Genomic DNA, 24,641 nt, shown 5'->3' on the forward strand with positions numbered 1-24,641 from the left:
TAATCCATGTTTTAATTTGAACAGTAAAGCTCATTGTGCAGCACGTTATTTGACAAAAAGTTTATTTAATTTCATATGATTAAAATTGATGATAAATGATAAAAATTTGTGTTTTATGTCTTCATTTTATTACCAGAAAAAACACATTTTTTTTCATATTTTTTTTTTTAAATGTTGTATAAGTTTAATGATTCATAATACATTATTTCAATTAATTGGACACACTTTTTGATTGCTAAAAAATGTACACCATGTATCCGTAACACACCCGCTCCGCAACACTAGCAGTTTTAATCCCTTCTTTTACCTTTGCTGAACCGCTGTGAATAATTCTGCTGAAAAGTGACCGATACTTTGATCCGCAACTAGACTATCATCATCCCCTGTGCTCTCTGTTGCCCCCAGGTGGTGACGGCTATTCTGGAGTCTGGGAAGAACTTGTCTAAAGAGGAGAAGAAGAGCGAGCGATGTCCGCTGCTGTACGAGTGGCACAAGAAGCAGTACGTAGGAGCCGCTCACGGTCTGGCAGGCATTTACTACATGCTCATGCAGGTGAGAGTGTGTGTGTGTGTGTGTGTGTGTGTGTGTGTGTGTGTGTGTGTGTGTGTGTGTGTGTGTGTGTGTGTGTGTGTGTGTGTGTGTGTGTTTGTGTGTGTGTGTGTGTGTTGAAACTCTTGATGTAGTTTCAGGCTCTACTAGAACAGGTTTTCCTGCTTGAATGTTGATTATTCTCCTCATATTCTCCATTGTTGCGGCTCCTCTCTTCCCAGTCTGTCAGTAACGCTCTGTTTACTTCCTGCCTCTATGAAGCCCCTCCTTCTGAAAAGCACACTGTGCTCTGATTGGTCGGCTGGAGCAGTGTGTTGTGATTGGTCGAGCGCTTCAAGTGTGTTTGGGAAATGTCCCGCCCCTTTCCATAACCGCCAGTTTAACACACTACTAACTAACTCACCCAGGCCCCGCCCCTTTATTATGTGCATTAATTATTATAATGAGGAATCCTTCTCTCAGGATTTGACCTTCTCAAGCCATCTGACCTTTCCAGAGAACATGCTAATGTTGGCTTTTTGTCTGAACACGTTGTTCCATTAATGTATTAAAATAGCTGATGTGCAGCTGTAGATTACAGTGCAGATTTTCTCAGCTACCTCACATACAACAAATCTTCAAATAATGCAATGATAAATCATCTATTTAAGCATAACCGACTGCAGTCTGTGTAAAATATCTGCCTACTCGTAGACTCTCCTGCTAGCGGAAGGGAACAGCGGTCAGTGCTGAGATTGATTAGCGGTACTGCAACTTTAAGATGTTGATCTGTAAACCCAGTCAGTGACGAGGAGCCCGGACTGAGCCCAGATTCGGCAGTAACCGGATCACGAATGCATCAGTGAAGACTTTCACTGCAGAGTCGGCACTTCTGCCCTCGGAGGCGAACAACACCGCGTGATGGAGTTTATTCAATTTTAATATTAAACTGCTTTAGGGAAATCTAAATCACATTAGCGTTTAAAGAAGCAAGCCTGTAATAAAATTAAACCCCAAACAAAGAGTCATGTTTAAAAAGCTTTCAGTAGGGACGATTTAAAAAATAAATACTTGAATTCATTAAGGATGCATTAAATGATCAATAGTGACAGTAAAGACATTTATAATGTTACAACGATTCGGTTTTAAATAAATGCTGTTCTTTTGAACTTTCTATTCATCAAAGAATCCTGAAAAAAAGATGGTTTCCACAAAATTTGAAACTGATAATAATCATAAATGTTTCTTGAGCATCAGATCATCAGATCATCATATTAGAGTGATTTCTGAAGGATCATGTGACACTGAAGACTGGAGTACCAGTCAACTACCGTGACCGTGAGTTCTTCTCTAGTGTAAATATGAATAAGGATGGCGGACATTTCAAAGCAGTTCGAGCTCGATTCAGACCCTGACGATGTTAACGAACAAGAGGATCGTGCAGAACGGATTTCAAGCACAGACTAGGCGAGCTCAGATTTCACAGGACGTTTCAGAGTGGAATGTTTTTAATACATTTCAGATACGATGTAATCCACCATTTAATTAATATTTGTCGGAAAACTGGTAATACAAACGGTAATCGGTCACAAAACCATGGTTAATTTTCCCAAGTAGCGGTGAACCGTCTTACAAAAGCGAGAGCTTGTAATGTTCAGGAACAGTGTTTCAACCACTCTAAGTTCATCAGGCTTAGGTTCATGTAGTTCTTGAAAAGGGGATTATGTTAAATAAAATCTCTCCCTTTGTAATGTTGCAGATGTTGTTTATGCGGAAACGGCAACATTACACACTAACTCTAACTTCTACTAACTTCTCCGCTCGCACCAGGGGGCCGTGACGAGTCGGAAAACGGCGCCCCCCAGTCCGTCGGCCCTTTCGAAGCGGCGTCCGCGAAACCACTGTGGCAAAATACATTCATTTAATGGGCGAGTGGGATTTTTACAGAAACGTCCCAGGGGCCCCAAATTCGGCACGCTGACCCCTTGGCCCTCCCTGACCGACATACCAAAAGCAGGGGGCGCTAGAGCAATGTCAAATTTTTCTAAAGGCCCTAGAGATCCGCGCTTCGGGCCCCGCGTCAGCGGCCCCTGGAGGGCCAGAATCTCAAATCTCAATGTCCCACGACCCTGCGTCCCCGTTTGGCACTTTTGGTAAATATAGTGGGTTATTGGACAAATAGTGGGTTCGTGGGACGGGGGCGTGGCCTGGGAGTGGGTGGGGGGGGGGTCAACGGGAAGTTTGCGCCATATAGTGGGTTATTGGACAAAAAGTGGGTTCGTGGGATGGGGCGGCGGGGGGTGGGTGGGGGGGGGTCAACGGGAAGTTTGCGCCATATAGTGGGTTATTGGACAAATAGTGGGTCCGTGGGATGGGGTGGGGGGGTATTTGCCCAATACAGTGGGTTATTGGACAAATAGTGGGTTAGTGGGATGGTTGGGGGGGGGGGGGGGGGTTTGTCATGGGGCAATATGCTCTCTGTCGCCCACTAGAGGTGTCCGAAAACCACCTGTTCCGTGGCAAGTAGGTAAGGTTCCGTGAATAGGGGGGTTATTAATAAAGGCCCACTCCTCTACAAGTCTGTGGGCAATTGTCATCCAAATTCACCCTACGATCCCTCCGGCCCATAGTGCGACCAATGGCAGTTTATTTATATGGGCGTTTTTCCACGAACCCACGTTTGGGACTAACTAAAGTTAGAGAAGTGGAAAAGCACAATAGGACCGCTTTAAGTCAGTTCATGACGTATAACCTCAATATTGCACCAAATTAGAGCTAAATTAAACTAACTAAATTATTTTTTTGTATTTGTCGCTATTAACTCAATATTAGTCAGTTAATTTGTATGTTTAATAAAGTATGCTCATTTCCACTATCATCTATTGCAATCATCTAGCACTCACTTAATTCGTTTAGTTAATCTTTAAAAACACTAATAATTTAATAACACTTGGAATCTTTAGAAAAATACTTTTCTCATACTGCAAAGCCTAAATTCAGTTGAATCATTTAAAGGAATTAATTTTAGCTATTAGTGTTTTATTTTAAATTGATTTAGGCAAAACAGTATAGAATTCAAAATTTTAATATCAGTGTTATTGACTATAGCATAAAAATAATCATCAGCTTTTTGATGTTGATTTTAATATTGGTGCATCTTTAATCTGATTCATTTCCTTGAAATAGTTGAACCGTCTGCGTCAAGAAAGATTTTATTTGTTCTTGCATTAAATCTGTCAAATTTACAAAGTTTGGTGCAAATTATGGTTTCTTTGACTGAAAACACCTCCTTTAAGCCATTGCTGAGATGTTTGGACACACTTGACTGAATGCTACATGTGAAATCTGTTTACACTCCTTCATAAAGCATCCCAAGATGCACCATCATGTCTGGTAGCATTAGCTCACATCTGTTCTTCCTCCATCGCCGTGTCCCCTGAGCCGCATATGCAGTCGCTCCTCTGTAACCCACGCCTTTATGGGCCGTCTCCATGCTTTACAGGGAAAAGCGGAGGCGAGAGGCACTCAAATGCCTCATTTTTCATCCCCTGTAATAAAGGCGCGTGTGAGAGCGGATGCAGCGCTAGTAAATGAGCCGCTGACAGCGCTAACAGAGACGTAGCGCTGTGGTTGGTGACTGACAGATGTTCAGAGTCCAACCCTGGAGGATTGTGATGTAATCTGAGGCAATAGAAGCAGTGCTAACAGCGATACCAGCTCTGGTGTTAAACACACGCCTCGATACTCTATATACTCTATATTCATGAATAATGGAGCACTTTCTGAGGAGAAGGTTTGTTTTGGTGCCGTGAGAGAATATTCTTTTTTGTTCTGTATTTCAGTGAAGCATCTCGTATTCCTCTGTCTTCTGTTCGGGAATCTTCACTGGAGGAAGGAGCGTTTCAGTCATATGAAGTCATAGCTGTGACTGATGCTAAAGGTCCTGATATACTCACTATGAGTTCTTCAGTTCGGGGGGAAACGCAGCTGTTGTTTGCAGCGATTTTATTTAGCTAAATATCTCTTCATCCACTGATCGTCCAGGTCGGTCTCAGTCACTCATGATATGTTTGGTCTAAAACGCTAAAACTGCTCATGTTTCACCGCAGCAAATATGAGTAAATGTTCTGTCATGTTTGCAGGACTGTGATATGAAGAGTGTGTGAAGTAACATATTAGCAACAGTGTGCAAGTGAACGGCACATAACAGGCACATACCGCTATAAACATGAATATCTATCGGTACAACATGCGTCACATGACTAAACTTACGCCACCGTTTTTAAATCCCTCAGGTTTGACGGTCCACACCAGGGGCGTCACTAGGCCCTTTTTAGGGGGGCTTCAGCCCCCCTAAACTTCTGCCTAGCCCCCCTAAAAATGTGCGATTAGGCTACACAAATTCGTAGCACAAAATAGTGATCTTTAGATCCTAAACTAAAGTGTTACTTTTTTATATATATATTTTTAAATCATATTGGGGGCTTAGCCCCCCTAAAATGAAAATCCTAGTGACGCCCCTGGTCCACACTACAACACGGAAACAGCGTTTACAAGTTAATCAACTTTAGAGAGCGTTTTCAAACGAAGACGTATTAGTGTGGACAAGGCCTTCGAGATGTGGATGTTTGATCAGCTCTGAGATTCAGATCTTCAGTCAGGTTTATTTATACAGCTTTAAAGGATTACTTCACTTTAAAATAAACTTTTGCTGTCATCCAAGATGTCCATGTCTTTCTTTCTTCAGTCGAAAAGAAATTAAGGTTTTTGATGAAAACATTCCAGGATTTTTCTCCATATAATGCGCTTTTGCTGGGCACCAAACGGTCCAAGGTCTAAAAGACAGTTTCAGTGCAAACTGTTCAAAGGGCTTTAAACGATTCCAGACGATGAATAAGGGTCTTCTCAAGCGAAACGATCGCTCATTTAAAAAAAAAAAAAAAGTTTAGGTTTTATAAGCTCACATGCTCGCGTCGCTCTGTTCTGTGTGACTCTCCTGTTCGAACTCGTTCATCAAAATGAACAAATCTTTTTACGAGTCATTTGATTCATTTAACGACCGAAATGAACAAATTGACTCGTAAAAAGATTTGTTCATTTTGATGAACGAGTTTGGACCGTTTGGACCGTTTGGTGCCCAGCAAAAGTGCATTATATGGAGAAAAATCCTGGAATGTTTTCATCAAAAACCTTAATTTCTTTTCGACTGAAGAAAGAAAGACATGGACATCTTGGATGACATGGGGGTGAGTAAATTATCAGCAAAAGTTTTTTTAAAAGTGAACTAATCCTTTAATGTGATTTAATGTGATTTATACAGCACTTTATGCAACAGATGCTTTTAAACAGCAGTTTTACTGAATCAAACATGACAACAGTGTCAGAGTCTCTTTCAGCTTCAGTTTCTCTCAGTGTGTTCATGTTCTTACTCGCGACCGACTGCACAGATTAACACCTCAGAGAAGGCGGAGCCTCAGAGCCACACCCACCTATTACATCATCACCACACGGACCAATGGGAGCTCAGAGGCGCTTATCAGCCGGAGCAAACTTTTCCTGAAAGATCACTTTGACAAACTGTTTCAAACTCCAGAAATGACCTCCAAACGAACTGATTTCGTTCTTAATGACGTCACACCAGTTCCTCCTTCGATCTCGTTTGATGATGATGATGATATACACTCACCGGCCACTTTATTAGGTACCCCATGCTAGTAACGGGTTGGACCCCCTTTTGCCTTCAGAACTGCCTCAATTCTTCGTGGCATAGATTCAACAAGGTGCTGGAAGCATTCCTCAGGGAGTTTGGTCCATATTGACATGATGGCATCACACAGTTGCCGCAGATTTGTCGGCTGCACATCCATGATGCGAATCTCCCGTTCCACCACATCCCAAAGATGCTCTATTGGGTTGAGATCTGGTGACTGTGGAGGCCATTTTAGTACAGTGAACTCATTGTCATGTTCAAGAAACCAATTTGAAATGATTAGAGCTTTGTGACATGGTGGAAGTAGCCATCAGAGGATGGGTACATGGTGGCCATAAAGGGATGGACATGGTCAGAAACAATGCTCAGGTAGGCCGTGGCATTTAAACGATGCCCAATTGGCACTAAGGGGCCTAAAGTGTGCCAGGAAAACATCCCCCACACCATTACACCACCACCACCAGCCTGCACAGTGGTAACAAGGCATGATGGTTCCATGTTCTCATTCTGTTTACGCCAAATTCTGACTCTACCATCTGAATGTCTCAACAGAAATCGAGACTCATCAGACCAGGCAACATTTTTCCAGTCTTCAACTGTTCAATTTTGGTGAGCTCTTGCAAATTGTAGCCTCTTTTTCCTATTTGTAGTGGAGATGAGTGGTACCCGGTGGAGTCTTCTGCTGTTGTAGCCCATCCGCCTCAAGGTTGTGCGTGTTGTGGCTTCACAAATGCTTTGCTGCATACCTCGGTTGTAACGAGTGGTTATTTCAGTCACTGTTGCCCTTCTATCAGCTCGAACCAGTCTGGCCATTCTCCTCTGACCTCTGGCATCAACAAGGCATTTCCGCCCACAGAACTGCCGCTCACTGGATGTTTTTTCTTTTTCGGACCATTCTCTGTAAACCCTAGAGATGGTTGTGCGTGAAAATCCCAGTAGTTTAGCAGTTTCTGAAATACTCAGACCAGCCCTTCTGGCACCAACAATCATGCCACGTTCAAAGTCACTCAAATCAACTTTCTTCCCCATACTGATGCTCGGTTTGAACTGCAGGAGATTGTCTTGACCATGTCTACATGCCTAAATGCACTGAGTTGCCGCCATGTGATTGGCTGCTTAGAAATTAAGTGTTAACGAGCAGTTGGACAGGTGTACCTAATAAAGTGGCCGGTGAGTGTATGACATCATTCTAAAGCATGACTGGTGGTGATGACATCAGTAGCTGAGCCGGTCTGGTGTGTGTCTGAGCAGCTGGTTAGCAGGTCACAAATGATATAACAGCATCATGAAGGCTATTAAGGAGCTCTTCTCCAGTCCCAGTGTCAGAAGTGTGTGTTTAGAGATGGCTCCTGCGAGCTGATTGGCTTGCGGTCGGCACGGTAACATGAGTGTCGTCATGGCGACGCAGCACCACAACGATCCAGCGTTGCTGCTCTCCAACTAAAGGATGCAGATATTCATGTAGGCGTGATGATGATGATAATGACGATTTGTCTGGTTTGTTTAATTTGCTGAAACGAAACAAGCCGCCTCAACGAATGTGCAGTAATATCAGTCAATTCAATTAAAAATGTGCTTTATTGGCATGACAATTGTTTCGATGTATAGCCAAAGCATTGCTAATTTTTACAGTGAATCATCATGTACATATACATACATCAAAAGTGTTGTATTGTCTAGGCACGAGCTCTGAGAGACGCTGGTGTTTCTGCCAGGAGGGCTCATTAGTGTGTGCGGTTCATTAAAACTGAAGGGTTAATCACGCCGCCTCTCTCCTCGCAGCCGAGTGCTAAAGTGAGCCAGGAGGTTCTGAACGAGCTGGTTCGGCCCAGTGTGGATTACCTGCGGCACAAGCGGTTCCGGTCCGGCAATTACCCATCATCCCTCAGCAACGAGAGCGACAGACTGGTGCACTGGTGTCACGGGGCGCCTGGAGTCCTGCACATGCTCATCATGGCTCATAAAGTGAGTCTCTAACACACACTCGCCAGCTCAAGACACATGACAAGATATGAACATACTCCGTTTGCAATCATTCTTCCAATATAAATATATAATTACAGCAAGAGTTGATCTTATATCTCTATACATGCTCTCTCTGGGCTTTATGTTTCATAAATATGTTATCATGTTACGGTACTGTATGATATGACATCAGTGGCATCCGTCTGTCATGCCGTCCGCCTCATGTTTCTTCTGTTTTAGTTTTAAAAGTCATTGAGTTTATTTCTTTAGTTCTTTACAGTTTTTTCTCTCCCCCAGAATACAGCAGCCGACAGTGACATCTAGTGGCCACTTTTTTTTTGAAGCATAAAAGCCTTATTTTTTATTTTATCAGTGAAATTGGCTTTATTGTGATATTTAAGGCATGTTATACAATTACCATTTAATGTATTCAAAGTTTTAAAAGTACTAAAAGTTTAGTTGCATAATTAAATAGTATAGTGTCAATTAAAATCTGAAAACTGTTGTTTATAAGAGTGTTAAATATCACTATAGTTTTAATGAGTTGATATTTTTTCCTCCCTCCCTCTCTCTCTCTCTCTCTCTCTCTCTCTCTCTGTGTCTTTATCTCTCTCTCGCTGTTTATCTCTGCGTGACGCTGTAATCTGTGTGTTGTGTGTCTCATGTGTTCAGGGAGGAGAAGTACCTGTGTGACGCTGTAATCTGTGTGTTGTGTGTCTCAGGTGTTCAGAGATGAGGAGTACCTGTGTGACGCTGTAATCTGTGTGTTGTGTGTCTCAGGTGTTCAGAGATGAGGAGTACCTGTGTGACGCTGTAATCTGTGTGTTGTGTGTCTCAGGTGTTCAGAGATGAGAAGTACCTGTGTGACGCTGTAATCTGTGTGTTGTGTGTCTCAGGTGTTCAGGGATGAGAAGTACCTGTGTGACGCTGTAATCTGTGTGTTGTGTGTCTCAGGTGTTCAGGGATGAGAAGTACCTGTGTGACGCTGTAATCTGTGTGTTGTGTGTCTCAGGTGTTCAGAGATGAGAAGTACCTGTGTGACGCTGTAATCTGTGTGTTGTGTGTCTCAGGTGTTCAGAGATGAGGAGTACCTGTGTGACGCTGTAATCTGTGTGTTGTGTGTCTCAGGTGTTCAGGGATGAGAAGTACCTGCGTGACGCTGTAATCTGTGTGTTGTGTGTCTCAGGTGTTCAGGGAGGAGAAGTACCTGTGTGACGCTGTAATCTGTGTGTTGTGTGTCTCAGGTGTTCAGAGATGAGAAGTACCTGTGTGACGCTGTAATCTGTGTGTTGTGTGTCTCAGGTGTTCAGAGATGAGAAGTTCCTGTGTGACGCTGTAATCTGTGTGTTGTGTGTCTCATGTGTTCAGGGAGGAGAAGTACCTGTGTGACGCTGTAATCTGTGTGTTGTGTGTCTCAGGTGTTCAGGGATGAGAAGTACCTGTGTGACGCTGTAATCTGTGTGTTGTGTGTCTCAGGTGTTCAGAGATGAGGAGTACCTGCGTGATGCTGTAATCTGTGTGTTGTGTGTCTCAGGTGTTCAGGGATGAGAAGTACCTGTGTGACGCTGTAATCTGTGTGTTGTGTGTCTCAGGTGTTCAGAGATGAGAAGTACCTGTGTGACGCTGTAATCTGTGTGTTGTGTGTCTCAGGTGTTCAGGGATGAGAAGTACCTGTGTGACGCTGTAATCTGTGTGTTGTGTGTCTCAGGTGTTCAGGGATGAGAAGTACCTGTGTGACGCTGTAATCTGTGTGTTGTGTGTCTCAGGTGTTCAGAGATGAGAAGTACCTGTGTGACGCTGTAATCTGTGTGTTGTGTGTCTCAGGTGTTCAGAGATGAGGAGTACCTGTGTGACGCTGTAATCTGTGTGTTGTGTGTCTCAGGTGTTCAGGGATGAGAAGTACCTGTGTGACGCTGTAATCTGTGTGTTGTGTGTCTCAGGTGTTCAGGGATGAGAAGTACCTGTGTGACGCTGTAATCTGTGTGTTGTGTGTCTCAGGTGTTCAGGGATGAGGAGTACCTGTGTGACGCTGTAATCTGTGTGTTGTGTGTCTCAGGTGTTCAGGGATGAGAAGTACCTGTGTGACGCTGTAATCTGTGTGTTGTGTGTCTCAGGTGTTCAGAGATGAGGAGTACCTGCGTGACGCTGTAATCTGTGTGTTGTGTGTCTCAGGTGTTCAGGGATGAGAAGTACCTGCGTGACGCTGTAATCTGTGTGTTGTGTGTCTCAGGTGTTCAGGGATGAGAAGTACCTGCGTGACGCTGTAATCTGTGTGTTGTGTGTCTCAGGTGTTCAGGGATGAGGAGTACCTGTGTGACGCTGTAATCTGTGTGTTGTGTGTCTCAGGTGTTCAGGGATGAGAAGTACCTGCGTGACGCTGTAATCTGTGTGTTGTGTGTCTCAGGTGTTCAGGGATGAGGAGTACCTGTGTGACGCTGTAATCTGTGTGTTGTGTGTCTCAGGTGTTCAGGGATGAGGAGTACCTGTGTGACGCTGTAATCTGTGTGTTGTGTGTCTCAGGTGTTCAGGGATGAGAAGTTCCTGTGTGACGCTGTAATCTGTGTGTTGTGTGTCTCAGGTGTTCAGGGATGAGAAGTACCTGTGTGACGCTGTAATCTGTGTGTTGTGTGTCTCAGGTGTTCATGGATGAAAAGTACCTGTGTGACGCTGTAATCTGTGTGTTGTGTGTCTCAGGTGTTCATGGATGAGAAGTACCTGTGTGACGCTGTAATCTGTGTGTTGTGTGTCTCAGGTGTTCAGGGATGAGGAGTACCTGTGTGACGCTGTAATCTGTGTGTTGTGTGTCTCAGGTGTTCAGGGATGAGAAGTACCTGTGTGACGCTGTAATCTGTGTGTTGTGTGTCTCAGGTGTTGAGAGATGAGAAGTACCTGTGTGACGCTGTAATCTGTGTGTTGTGTGTCTCAGGTGTTCAGGGATGAGGAGTACCTGTGTGACGCTGTAATCTGTGTGTTGTGTGTCTCAGGTGTTCAGGGATGAGAAGTACCTGTGTGACGCTGTAATCTGTGTGCTGTGTGTCTCAGGTGTTCAGGGATGAGGAGTACCTGTGTGACGCTGTAATCTGTGTGTTGTGTGTCTCAGGTGTTCAGGGATGAGGAGTACCTGTGTGACGCTGTAATCTGTGTGTTGTGTGTCTCAGGTGTTCAGGGATGAGGAGTACCTGTGTGACGCTGTAATCTGTGTGTTGTGTGTCTCAGGTGTTCAGAGATGAGGAGTACCTGTGTGACGCTGTAATCTGTGTGTTGTGTGTCTCAGGTGTTCAGGGATGAGGAGTACCTGTGTGACGCTGTAATCTGTGTGTTGTGTGTCTCAGGTGTTCAGGGATGAGAAGTACCTGTGTGACGCTGTAATCTGTGTGTTGTGTGTCTCAGGTGTTCAGAGATGAGAAGTACCTGTGTGACGCTGTAATCTGTGTGTTGTGTGTCTCAGGTGTTCAGGGATGAGAAGTACCTGTGTGACGCTGTAATCTGTGTGTTGTGTGTCTCAGGTGTTCAGGGATGAGGAGTACCTGTGTGACGCTGTAATCTGTGTGTTGTGTGTCTCAGGTGTTCAGGGATGAGAAGTACCTGTGTGACGCTGTAATCTGTGTGTTGTGTGTCTCAGGTGTTCAGGGATGAGAAGTACCTGTGTGACGCTGTAATCTGTGTGTTGTGTGTCTCAGGTGTTCAGGGATGAGAAGTACCTGTGTGACGCTGTAATCTGTGTGTTGTGTGTCTCAGGTGTTCAGAGATGAGGAGTACCTGTGTGACGCTGTAATCTGTGTGTTGTGTGTCTCAGGTGTTCAGGGATGAGAAGTACCTGTGTGACGCTGTAATCTGTGTGTTGTGTGTCTCAGGTGTTCAGAGATGAGAAGTACCTGTGTGACGCTGTAATCTGTGTGTTGTGTGTCTCAGGTGTTCAGGGATGAGAAGTACCTGTGTGACGCTGTAATCTGTGTGTTGTGTGTCTCAGGTGTTCAGAGATGAGAAGTACCTGTGTGACGCTGTACTCTGTGTGTTGTGTGTCTCAGGTGTTCAGGGATGAGAAGTACCTGTGTGACGCTGTAATCTGTGTGTTGTGTGTCTCAGGTGTTCAGAGATGAGAAGTACCTGTGTGACGCTGTAATCTGTGTGTTGTGTGTCTCAGGTGTTCAGGGATGAGAAGTACCTGTGTGACGCTGTAATCTGTGTGTTGTGTGTCTCAGGTGTTCAGGGATGAGAAGTACCTGCGTGACGCTGTAATCTGTGTGTTGTGTGTCTCAGGTGTTCAGGGATGAGAAGTACCTGCGTGACGCTGTAATCTGTGTGTTGTGTGTCTCAGGTGTTCAGGGATGAGAAGTACCTGCGTGACGCTGTAATCTGTGTGTTGTGTGTCTCAGGTGTTCAGAGATGAGAAGTACCTGTGTGACGCTGTAATCTGTGTGTTGTGTGTCTCAGGTGTTCAGGGATGAGAAGTACCTGTGTGACGCTGTAATCTGTGTGTTGTGTGTCTCAGGTGTTCAGAGATGAGAAGTACCTGTGTGACGCTGTAATCTGTGTGTTGTGTGTCTCAGGTGTTCAGGGATGAGAAGTACCTGTGTGACGCTGTAATCTGTGTGTTGTGTGTCTCAGGTGTTCAGGGATGAGAAGTACCTGCGTGACGCTGTAATCTGTGTGTTGTGTGTCTCAGGTGTTCAGGGATGAGAAGTACCTGCGTGACGCTGTAATCTGTGTGTTGTGTGTCTCAGGTGTTCAGGGATGAGGAGTACCTGTGTGACGCTGTAATCTGTGTGTTGTGTGTCTCAGGTGTTCAGGGATGAGGAGTACCTGTGTGACGCTGTAATCTGTGTGTTGTGTGTCTCAGGTGTTCAGGGATGAGAAGTACCTGTGTGACGCTGTAATCTGTGTGTTGTGTGTCTCAGGTGTTCAGGGATGAGAAGTACCTGTGTGACGCTGTAATCTGTGTGTTGTGTGTCTAAGGTGTTCATGGATGAAAAGTACCTGTGTGACGCTGTAATCTGTGTGTTGTGTGTCTCAGGTGTTCATGGATGAGAAGTACCTGTGTGACGCTGTAATCTGTGTGTTGTGTGTCTCAGGTGTTCATGGATGAGAAGTACCTGTGTGACGCTGTAATCTGTGTTGTGTGTCTCAGGTGTTCAGGGATGAGAAGTACCTGCGTGACGCTGTAATCTGTGTGTTGTGTGTCTCAGGTGTTCAGAGATGAGAAGTACCTGCGTGACGCTGTAATCTGTGTGTTGTGTGTCTCAGGTGTTCAGAGATGAGGAGTACCTGTGTGACGCTGTAATCTGTGTGTTGTGTGTCTCAGGTGTTCAGGGATGAGAAGTACCTGTGTGACGCTGTAATCTGTGTGTTGTGTGTCTCAGGTGTTCAGAGATGAGGAGTACCTGTGTGACGCTGTAATCTGTGTGTTGTGTGTCTCAGGTGTTCAGAGATGAGGAGTACCTGTGTGATGCTGTAATCTGTGTGTTGTGTGTCTCAGGTGTTCAGAGATGAGAAGTACCTGTGTGACGCTGTAATCTGTGTGTTGTGTGTCTCAGGTGTTGAGAGATGAGGAGTACCTGTGTGACGCTGTAATCTGTGTGTTGTGTGTCTCAGGTGTTCAGGGATGAGAAGTACCTGTGTGACGCTGTAATCTGTGTGTTGTGTGTCTCAGGTGTTCAGGGATGAGGAGTACCTGTGTGACGCTGTAATCTGTGTGTTGTGTGTCTCAGGTGTTCAGAGATGAGGAGTACCTGTGTGACGCTGTAATCTGTGTGTTGTGTGTCTCAGGTGTTCAGAGATGAGGAGTACCTGTGTGACGCTGTAATCTGTGTGTTGTGTGTCTCAGGTGTTCAGGGATGAGAAGTACCTGTGTGACGCTGTAATCTGTGTGTTGTGTGTCTCAGGTGTTCAGGGATGAGAAGTACCTGTGTGACGCTGTAATCTGTGTGTTGTGTGTCTCAGGTGTTCAGGGATGAGAAGTACCTGTGTGACGCTGTAATCTGTGTGTTGTGTGTCTCAGGTGTTCAGGGATGAGGAGTACCTGTGTGACGCTGTAATCTGTGTGTTGTGTGTCTCAGGTGTTCAGAGATGAGGAGTACCTGTGTGACGCTGTAATCTGTGTGTTGTGTGTCTCAGGTGTTCAGAGATGAGAAGTACCTGTGTGACGCTGTAATCTGTGTGTTGTGTGTCTCAGGTGTTCAGAGATGAGGAGTACCTGTGTGACGCTGTAATCTGTGTGTTGTGTGTCTCAGGTGTTCAGGGATGAGAAGTACCTGTGTGACGCTGTAATCTGTGTGTTGTGTGTCTCAGGTGTTCAGAGATGAGAAGTACCTGTGTGACGCTGTAATCTGTGTGTTGTGTGTCTCAGGTGTTCAGGGATGAGAAGTACCTGTGTGACGCTGTAATCTGTGTGTTGTGTGTCTCAGGTGTTCAGAGATGAGAAGTACCTGTGTGACGCTGTACTCTGTGTGTTGTGTGTCTCAGGTGTTCAGGGATGAGAAGTACCTGTGTGACGCTGTAATCTGTGTGTTGTGTGTCTCAGGTGTTCAGAGATGAGAAGTACCTGTGTGACGCTGTAATCTGTGTGTTGTGTGTCTCAGGTGTTCAGGGATGAGAAGTACCTGTGTGACGCTGTAATCTGTGTGTTGTGTGTCTCAGGTGTTCAGGGATGAGAAGTACCTGCGTGACGCTGTAATCTGTGTGTTGTGTGTCTCAGGTGTTCAGGGATGAGAAGTACCTGCGTGACGCTGTAATCTGTGTGTTGTGTGTCTCAGGTGTTCAGGGATGAGAAGTACCTGCGTGACGCTGTAATCTGTGTGTTGTGTGTCTCAGGTGTTCAGAGATGAGAAGTACCTGTGTGACGCTGTAATCTGTGTGTTGTGTGTCTCAGGTGTTCAGGGATGAGAAGTACCTGTGTGACGCTGTAATCTGTGTGTTGTGTGTCTCAGGTGTTCAGAGATGAGAAGTACCTGTGTGACGCTGTAATCTGTGTGTTGTGTGTCTCAGGTGTTCAGAGATGAGGAGTACCTGTGTGATGCTGTAATCTGTGTGTTGTGTGTCTCAGGTGTTCAGAGATGAGAAGTACCTGTGTGACGCTGTAATCTGTGTGTTGTGTGTCTCAGGTGTTGAGAGATGAGGAGTACCTGTGTGACGCTGTAATCTGTGTGTTGTGTGTCTCAGGTGTTCAGGGATGAGAAGTACCTGTGTGACGCTGTAATCTGTGTGTTGTGTGTCTCAGGTGTTCAGGGATGAGGAGTACCTGTGTGACGCTGTAATCTGTGTGTTGTGTGTCTCAGGTGTTCAGAGATGAGGAGTACCTGTGTGACGCTGTAATCTGTGTGTTGTGTGTCTCAGGTGTTCAGAGATGAGGAGTACCTGTGTGACGCTGTAATCTGTGTGTTGTGTGTCTCAGGTGTTCAGGGATGAGAAGTACCTGTGTGACGCTGTAATCTGTGTGTTGTGTGTCTCAGGTGTTCAGGGATGAGAAGTACCTGTGTGACGCTGTAATCTGTGTGTTGTGTGTCTCAGGTGTTCAGGGATGAGAAGTACCTGTGTGACGCTGTAATCTGTGTGTTGTGTGTCTCAGGTGTTCAGGGATGAGGAGTACCTGTGTGACGCTGTAATCTGTGTGTTGTGTGTCTCAGGTGTTCAGAGATGAGGAGTACCTGTGTGACGCTGTAATCTGTGTGTTGTGTGTCTCAGGTGTTCAGAGATGAGAAGTACCTGTGTGACGCTGTAATCTGTGTGTTGTGTGTCTCAGGTGTTCAGAGATGAGGAGTACCTGTGTGACGCTGTAATCTGTGTGTTGTGTGTCTCAGGTGTTCAGGGATGAGAAGTACCTGTGTGACGCTGTAATCTGTGTGTTGTGTGTCTCAGGTGTTCAGAGATGAGAAGTACCTGTGTGACGCTGTAATCTGTGTGTTGTGTGTCTCAGGTGTTCAGGGATGAGAAGTACCTGTGTGACGCTGTAATCTGTGTGTTGTGTGTCTCAGGTGTTCAGAGATGAGAAGTACCTGTGTGACGCTGTACTCTGTGTGTTGTGTGTCTCAGGTGTTCAGGGATGAGAAGTACCTGTGTGACGCTGTAATCTGTGTGTTGTGTGTCTCAGGTGTTCAGAGATGAGAAGTACCTGTGTGACGCTGTAATCTGTGTGTTGTGTGTCTCAGGTGTTCAGGGATGAGAAGTACCTGTGTGACGCTGTAATCTGTGTGTTGTGTGTCTCAGGTGTTCAGGGATGAGAAGTACCTGCGTGACGCTGTAATCTGTGTGTTGTGTGTCTCAGGTGTTCAGGGATGAGAAGTACCTGCGTGACGCTGTAATCTGTGTGTTGTGTGTCTCAGGTGTTCAGGGATGAGAAGTACCTGCGTGACGCTGTAATCTGTGTGTTGTGTGTCTCAGGTGTTCAGAGATGAGAAGTACCTGTGTGACGCTGTAATCTGTGTGTTGTGTGTCTCAGGTGTTCAGGGATGAGAAGTACCTGTGTGACGCTGTAATCTGTGTGTTGTGTGTCTCAGGTGTTCAGAGATGAGAAGTACCTGTGTGACGCTGTAATCTGTGTGTTGTGTGTCTCAGGTGTTCAGGGATGAGAAGTACCTGTGTGACGCTGTAATCTGTGTGTTGTGTGTCTCAGGTGTTCAGGGATGAGAAGTACCTGCGTGACGCTGTAATCTGTGTGTTGTGTGTCTCAGGTGTTCAGGGATGAGAAGTACCTGCGTGACGCTGTAATCTGTGTGTTGTGTGTCTCAGGTGTTCAGGGATGAGGAGTACCTGTGTGACGCTGTAATCTGTGTGTTGTGTGTCTCAGGTGTTCAGGGATGAGGAGTACCTGTGTGACGCTGTAATCTGTGTGTTGTGTGTCTCAGGTGTTCAGGGATGAGAAGTACCTGTGTGACGCTGTAATCTGTGTGTTGTGTGTCTCAGGTGTTCAGGGATGAGAAGTACCTGTGTGACGCTGTAATCTGTGTGTTGTGTGTCTAAGGTGTTCATGGATGAAAAGTACCTGTGTGACGCTGTAATCTGTGTGTTGTGTGTCTCAGGTGTTCATGGATGAGAAGTACCTGTGTGACGCTGTAATCTGTGTGTTGTGTGTCTCAGGTGTTCATGGATGAGAAGTACCTGTGTGACGCTGTAATCTGTGTGTTGTGTGTCTCAGGTGTTCATGGATGAGAAGTACCTGTGTGACGCTGTAATCTGTGTTGTGTGTCTCAGGTGTTCAGGGATGAGAAGTACCTGCGTGACGCTGTAATCTGTGTGTTGTGTGTCTCAGGTGTTCAGAGATGAGAAGTACCTGCGTGACGCTGTAATCTGTGTGTTGTGTGTCTCAGGTGTTCAGAGATGAGGAGTACCTGTGTGACGCTGTAATCTGTGTGTTGTGTGTCTCAGGTGTTCAGGGATGAGAAGTACCTGTGTGACGCTGTAATCTGTGTGTTGTGTGTCTCAGGTGTTCAGAGATGAGGAGTACCTGTGTGACGCTGTAATCTGTGTGTTGTGTGTCTCAGGTGTTCAGAGATGAGGAGTACCTGTGTGATGCTGTAATCTGTGTGTTGTGTGTCTCAGGTGTTCAGAGATGAGAAGTACCTGTGTGACGCTGTAATCTGTGTGTTGTGTGTCTCAGGTGTTGAGAGATGAGGAGTACCTGTGTGACGCTGTAATCTGTGTGTTGTGTGTCTCAGGTGTTCAGGGATGAGAAGTACCTGTGTGACGCTGTAATCTGTGTGTTGTGTGTCTCAGGTGTTCAGGGATGAGGAGTACCTGTGTGACGCTGTAATCTGTGTGTTGTGTGTCTCAGGTGTTCAGAGATGAGGAGTACCTGTGTGACGCTGTAATCTGTGTGTTGTGTGTCTCAGGTGTTCAGAGATGAGGAGTACCTGTGTGACGCTGTAATCTGTGTGTTGTGTGTCTCAGGTGTTCAGGGATGAGAAGTACCTGTGTGACGCTGTAATCTGTGTGTTGTGTGTCTCAGGTGTTCAGGGATGAGAAGTACCTGTGTGACGCTGTAATCTGTGTGTTGTGTGTCTCAGGTGTTCAGGGATGAGAAGTACCTGTGTGACGCTGTAATCTGTGTGTTGTGTGTCTCAGGTGTTCAGGGATGAGAAGTACCTGTGTGACGCTGTAATCTGTGTGTTGTGTGTCTCAGGTGTTCAGGGATGAGGAGTACCTGTGTGACGCTGTAATCTGTGTGTTGTGTGTCTCAGGTGTTCAGAGATGAGGAGTACCTGTGTGACGCTGTAATCTGTGTGTTGTGTGTCTCAGGTGTTCAGAGATGAGGAGTACCTGTGTGACGCTGTAATCTGTGTGTTGTGTGTCTCAGGTGTTCAGGGATGAGAAGTACCTGTGTGACGCTGTAATCTGTGTGTTGTGTGTCTCAGGTGTTCAGGGATGAGAAGTACCTGTGTGACGCTGTAATCTGTGTGTTGTGTGTCTCAGGTGTTCAGAGATGAGGAGTACCTGCGTGATGCTGTAATCTGTGTGTTGTGTGTCTCAGGTGTTCAGGGATGAGGAGTACCTGCGTGACGCTGTAATCTGTGTGTTGTGTGTCTCAGGTGTTCAGGGATGAGGAGTACCTGTGTGACGCTGTAATCTGTGTGTTGTGTGTCTCAGGTGTTCATGGATGAGAAGTACCTGCGTGACGCTGTAATCTGTGTGTTGTGTGTCTCAGGTGTTCAGGGATGAGAAGTACCTGTGTGACGCTGTAATCTGTGTGTTGTGTGTCTCAGGTGTTCAGGGATGAGAAGTACCTGTGTGATGCTGTAATCTGTGTGTTGTGTGTCTCAGGTGTTCATGGATGAGAAGTACCTGTGTGATGCTGTAATCTGTGTGTTGTGTGTCTCAGGTGTTCAGGGATGAGAAGTACCTGTGTGATGCTGTAATCTGTGTGTTGTGTGTCTCAGGTGTTCAGGGATGAGAAGTACCTGTGTGACGCTGTAATCTGTGTGTTGTGTGTCTCAGGTGTTCAGAGATGAGGAGTACCTGCGTGACGCTGTAATCTGTGTGTTGTGTGTCTCAGGTGTTCAGGGATGAGGAGTACCTGTGTGACGCTGTAATCTGTGTGTTGTGTGTCTCAGGTGTTCATGGATGAGAAGTACCTGCGTGACGCTGTAATCTGTGTGTTGTGTGTCTCAGGTGTTCAGGGATGAGAAGTACCTGTGTGACGCTGTAATCTGTGTGTTGTGTGTCTCAGGTGTTCAGGGATGAGAAGTACCTGTGTGATGCTGTAATCTGTGTGTTGTGTGTCTCAGGTGTTCAGAGATGAGAAGTACCTGTGTGACGCTGTAATCTGTGTGTTGTGTGTCTCAGGTGTTCATGGATGAGAAGTACCTGCGTGACGCTGTAATCTGTGTGTTGTGTGTCTCAGGTGTTCAGGGATGAGAAGTACCTGTGTGACGCTGTAATCTGTGTGTTGTGTGTCTCAGGTGTTCAGGGATGAGAAGTACCTGTGTGACGCTGTAATCTGTGTGTTGTGTGTCTCAGGTGTTCAGGGATGAGAAGTACCTGTGTGACGCTGTAATCTGTGTGTTGTGTGTCTCAGGTGTTCAGGGATGAGGAGTACCTGTGTGACGCTGTAATCTGTGTGTTGTGTGTCTCAGGTGTTCAGAGATGAGGAGTACCTGTGTGACGCTGTAATCTGTGTGTTGTGTGTCTCAGGTGTTCAGAGATGAGGAGTACCTGTGTGACGCTGTAATCTGTGTGTTGTGTGTCTCAGGTGTTCAGAGATGAGAAGTACCTGTGTGACGCTGTAATCTGTGTGTTGTGTGTCTCAGGTGTTCAGGGATGAGAAGTACCTGTGTGACGCTGTAATCTGTGTGTTGTGTGTCTCAGGTGTTCAGAGATGAGGAGTACCTGTGTGACGCTGTAATCTGTGTGTTGTGTGTCTCAGGTGTTCAGGGATGAGGAGTACCTGCGTGACACTGTACTCTGTGTGTTGTGTGTCTCAGGTGTTCAGGGATGAGAAGTACCTGCGTGACGCTGTAATCTGTGTGTTGTGTGTCTCAGGTGTTCAGAGATGAGGAGTACCTGTGTGACGCTGTAATCTGTGTGTTGTGTGTCTCAGGTGTTCAGGGATGAGAAGTACCTGTGTGACGCTGTAATCTGTGTGTTGTGTGTCTCAGGTGTTCAGAGATGAGGAGTACCTGTGTGACGCTGTAATCTGTGTGTTGTGTGTCTCAGGTGTTCAGAGATGAGAAGTACCTGTGTGACGCTGTAATCTGTGTGTTGTGTGTCTCAGGTGTTCAGAGATGAGGAGTACCTGTGTGATGCTGTAATCTGTGTGTTGTGTGTCTCAGGTGTTCAGAGATGAGAAGTACCTGTGTGACGCTGTAATCTGTGTGTTGTGTGTCTCAGGTGTTGAGGGATGAGGAGTACCTGTGTGACGCTGTAATCTGTGTGTTGTGTGTCTCAGGTGTTCAGGGATGAGAAGTACCTGTGTGACGCTGTAATCTGTGTGTTGTGTGTCTCAGGTGTTCAGGGATGAGAAGTACCTGTGTGACGCTGTAATCTGTGTGTTGTGTGTCTCAGGTGTTCAGGGACGAGAAGTACCTGTGTGACGCTGTAATCTGTGTGTTGTGTGTCTCAGGTGTTCAGGGATGAGAAGTACCTGTGTGACGCTGTACTCTGTGTGTTGTGTGTCTCAGGTGTTCAGAGATGAGAAGTACCTGTGTGACGCTGTAATCTGTGTGTTGTGTTTCTCAGGTGTTCAGGGATGAGAAGTACCTGCGTGACGCTGTAATCTGTGTGTTGTGTTTCTCAGGTGTTCAGAGATGAGAAGTACCTGTGTGACGCTGTAATCTGTGTGTTGTGTTTCTCAGGTGTTCAGGGATGAGAAGTACCTGCGTGACGCTGTAATCTGTGTGTTGTGTGTCTCAGGTGTTCAGGGATGAGAAGTACCTGCGTGACGCTGTAATCTGTGTGTTGTGTTTCTCAGGTGTTCAGGGATGAGAAGTACCTGCGTGACGCTGTAATCTGTGTGTTGTGTTTCTCAGGTGTTCAGGGATGAGAAGTACATGCGTGACGCTGTAATCTGTGTGTTGTGTTTCTCAGGTGTTCAGGGATGAGAAGTACCTGCGTGACGCTGTACTCTGTGTGTTGTGTGTCTCAGGTGTTCAGAGATGAGAAGTACCTGTGTGACGCTGTAATCTATGTGTTGTGTTTCTCAGGTGTTCAGGGATGAGAAGTACCTGTGTGACGCTGTAATCTGTGTGTTGTGTTTCTCAGGTGTTCAGGGATGAGAAGTACCTGTGTGACGCTGTAATCTGTGTGTTGTGTTTCTCAGGTGTTCAGGGATGAGAAGTACCTGTGTGACGCTGTAATCTGTGTGTTGTGTTTCTCAGGTGTTCAGGGATGAGGAGTACCTGTGTGACGCTGTAATCTGTGTGCTGTGTGTCTCAGGTGTTCATGGATGAGAAGTACCTGTGTGACGCTGTAATCTGTGTGTTGTGTGTCTCAGGTGTTCAGGGATGAGAAGTACCTGTGTGTCGCTGTAATCTGTGTGTTGTGTCTCTCAGGTGTTCATGGATGAGAAGTACCTGCGTGACGCTGTACTCTGTGTGTTGTGTGTCTCAGGTGTTCAGAGATAAGGAGTAACTGTGTGACGCTGTAATCTGTGTGTTGTGTGTCTCAGGTGTTCAGGGATGAGGAGTACCTGTGTGACGCTGTAATCTGTGTGTTGTGTGTCTCAGGTGTTCAGAGATGAGAAGTACCTGCGTGACGCTGTAATCTGTGTGTTGTGTGTCTCAGGTGTTCAGGGATGAGAAGTACCTGTGTGACGCTGTAATCTGTGTGTTGTGTGTCTCAGGTGTTCAGGGATGAGAAGTACCTGCGTGACGCTGTAATCTGTGTGTTGTGTGTCTCAGGTGTTCAGGGATGAGAAGTACCTGTGTGACGCTGTAATCTGTGTGTTGTGTGTCTCAGGTGTTCAGGGATGAGGAGTACCTGTGTGACGCTGTAATCTGTGTGTTGTGTGTCTCAGGTGTTCAGAGATGAGGAGTACCTGTGTGACGCTGTAATCTGTGTGTTGTGTGTCTCAGGTGTTCAGAGATGAGGAGTACCTGTGTGACGCTGTAATCTGTGTGTTGTGTGTCTCAGGTGTTCAGGGATGAGAAGTACCTGTGTGACGCTGTAATCTGTGTGTTGTGTGTCTCAGGTGTTCAGGGATGAGAAGTACCTGTGTGACGCTGTAATCTGTGTGTTGTGTGTCTCAGGTGTTCAGAGATGAGGAGTACCTGCGTGATGCTGTAATCTGTGTGTTGTGTGTCTCAGGTGTTCAGGGATGAGGAGTACCTGCGTGACGCTGTAATCTGTGTGTTGTGTGTCTCAGGTGTTCAGGGATGAGGAGTACCTGTGTGACGCTGTAATCTGTGTGTTGTGTGTCTCAGGTGTTCATGGATGAGAAGTACCTGCGTGACGCTGTAATCTGTGTGTTGTGTGTCTCAGGTGTTCAGGGATGAGAAGTACCTGTGTGACGCTGTAATCTGTGTGTTGTGTGTCTCAGGTGTTCAGGGATGAGAAGTACCTGTGTGATGCTGTAATCTGTGTGTTGTGTGTCTCAGGTGTTCATGGATGAGAAGTACCTGTGTGATGCTGTAATCTGTGTGTTGTGTGTCTCAGGTGTTCAGGGATGAGAAGTACCTGTGTGATGCTGTAATCTGTGTGTTGTGTGTCTCAGGTGTTCAGGGATGAGAAGTACCTGTGTGACGCTGTAATCTGTGTGTTGTGTGTCTCAGGTGTTCAGAGATGAGGAGTACCTGCGTGACGCTGTAATCTGTGTGTTGTGTGTCTCAGGTGTTCAGGGATGAGGAGTACCTGTGTGACGCTGTAATCTGTGTGTTGTGTGTCTCAGGTGTTCATGGATGAGAAGTACCTGCGTGACGCTGTAATCTGTGTGTTGTGTGTCTCAGGTGTTCAGGGATGAGAAGTACCTGTGTGACGCTGTAATCTGTGTGTTGTGTGTCTCAGGTGTTCAGGGATGAGAAGTACCTGTGTGATGCTGTAATCTGTGTGTTGTGTGTCTCAGGTGTTCAGAGATGAGAAGTACCTGTGTGACGCTGTAATCTGTGTGTTGTGTGTCTCAGGTGTTCATGGATGAGAAGTACCTGCGTGACGCTGTAATCTGTGTGTTGTGTGTCTCAGGTGTTCAGGGATGAGAAGTACCTGTGTGACGCTGTAATCTGTGTGTTGTGTGTCTCAGGTGTTCAGGGATGAGAAGTACCTGTGTGACGCTGTAATCTGTGTGTTGTGTGTCTCAGGTGTTCAGGGATGAGAAGTACCTGTGTGACGCTGTAATCTGTGTGTTGTGTGTCTCAGGTGTTCAGGGATGAGGAGTACCTGTGTGACGCTGTAATCTGTGTGTTGTGTGTCTCAGGTGTTCAGAGATGAGGAGTACCTGTGTGACGCTGTAATCTGTGTGTTGTGTGTCTCAGGTGTTCAGAGATGAGGAGTACCTGTGTGACGCTGTAATCTGTGTGTTGTGTGTCTCAGGTGTTCAGAGATGAGAAGTACCTGTGTGACGCTGTAATCTGTGTGTTGTGTGTCTCAGGTGTTCAGGGATGAGAAGTACCTGTGTGACGCTGTAATCTGTGTGTTGTGTGTCTCAGGTGTTCAGAGATGAGGAGTACCTGTGTGACGCTGTAATCTGTGTGTTGTGTGTCTCAGGTGTTCAGGGATGAGGAGTACCTGCGTGACACTGTACTCTGTGTGTTGTGTGTCTCAGGTGTTCAGGGATGAGAAGTACCTGCGTGACGCTGTAATCTGTGTGTTGTGTGTCTCAGGTGTTCAGAGATGAGGAGTACCTGTGTGACGCTGTAATCTGTGTGTTGTGTGTCTCAGGTGTTCAGGGATGAGAAGTACCTGTGTGACGCTGTAATCTGTGTGTTGTGTGTCTCAGGTGTTCAGAGATGAGGAGTACCTGTGTGACGCTGTAATCTGTGTGTTGTGTGTCTCAGGTGTTCAGAGATGAGGAGTACCTGTGTGACGCTGTAATCTGTGTGTTGTGTGTCTCAGGTGTTCAGAGATGAGGAGTACCTGTGTGATGCTGTAATCTGTGTGTTGTGTGTCTCAGGTGTTCAGAGATGAGAAGTACCTGTGTGACGCTGTAATCTGTGTGTTGTGTGTCTCAGGTGTTGAGGGATGAGGAGTACCTGTGTGACGCTGTAATCTGTGTGTTGTGTGTCTCAGGTGTTCAGGGATGAGAAGTACCTGTGTGACGCTGTAATCTGTGTGTTGTGTGTCTCAGGTGTTCAGGGATGAGAAGTACCTGTGTGACGCTGTAATCTGTGTGTTGTGTGTCTCAGGTGTTCAGGGACGAGAAGTACCTGTGTGACGCTGTAATCTGTGTGTTGTGTGTCTCAGGTGTTCAGGGATGAGAAGTACCTGTGTGACGCTGTACTCTGTGTGTTGTGTGTCTCAGGTGTTCAGAGATGAGAAGTACCTGTGTGACGCTGTAATCTGTGTGTTGTGTTTCTCAGGT

The 24,641-nt window shown here is 46.2% G+C and overlaps 1 protein-coding gene across 1 annotated transcript in view; it reads left to right on the forward strand.

Moving 5' to 3' along the window:
• Positions 1–369: 369 nt before the first annotated feature.
• Positions 370–24,641, forward strand: part of lancl2 (LanC lantibiotic synthetase component C-like 2 (bacterial)) — a gene marked incomplete at its 5' end in the record, with an annotated part of 38,116 nt that continues 13,844 nt past the window's right edge. The window contains 2 exons of the mRNA XM_056240479.1: positions 370–552; positions 8,021–8,203. Coding sequence (XP_056096454.1) covers positions 370–552; positions 8,021–8,203 — 366 coding nt within the window. The remainder of the gene's footprint in view (positions 553–8,020; positions 8,204–24,641) is intronic.

This window comes from Rhinichthys klamathensis, unplaced genomic scaffold (assembly GCF_029890125.1).
Source record: "Rhinichthys klamathensis goyatoka isolate OS25496 unplaced genomic scaffold, OSU_Roscu_1.1 h1tg000600l_1, whole genome shotgun sequence".
In the NCBI taxonomy this organism is placed as follows: Eukaryota; Metazoa; Chordata; class Actinopteri; order Cypriniformes; family Leuciscidae; genus Rhinichthys; species Rhinichthys klamathensis.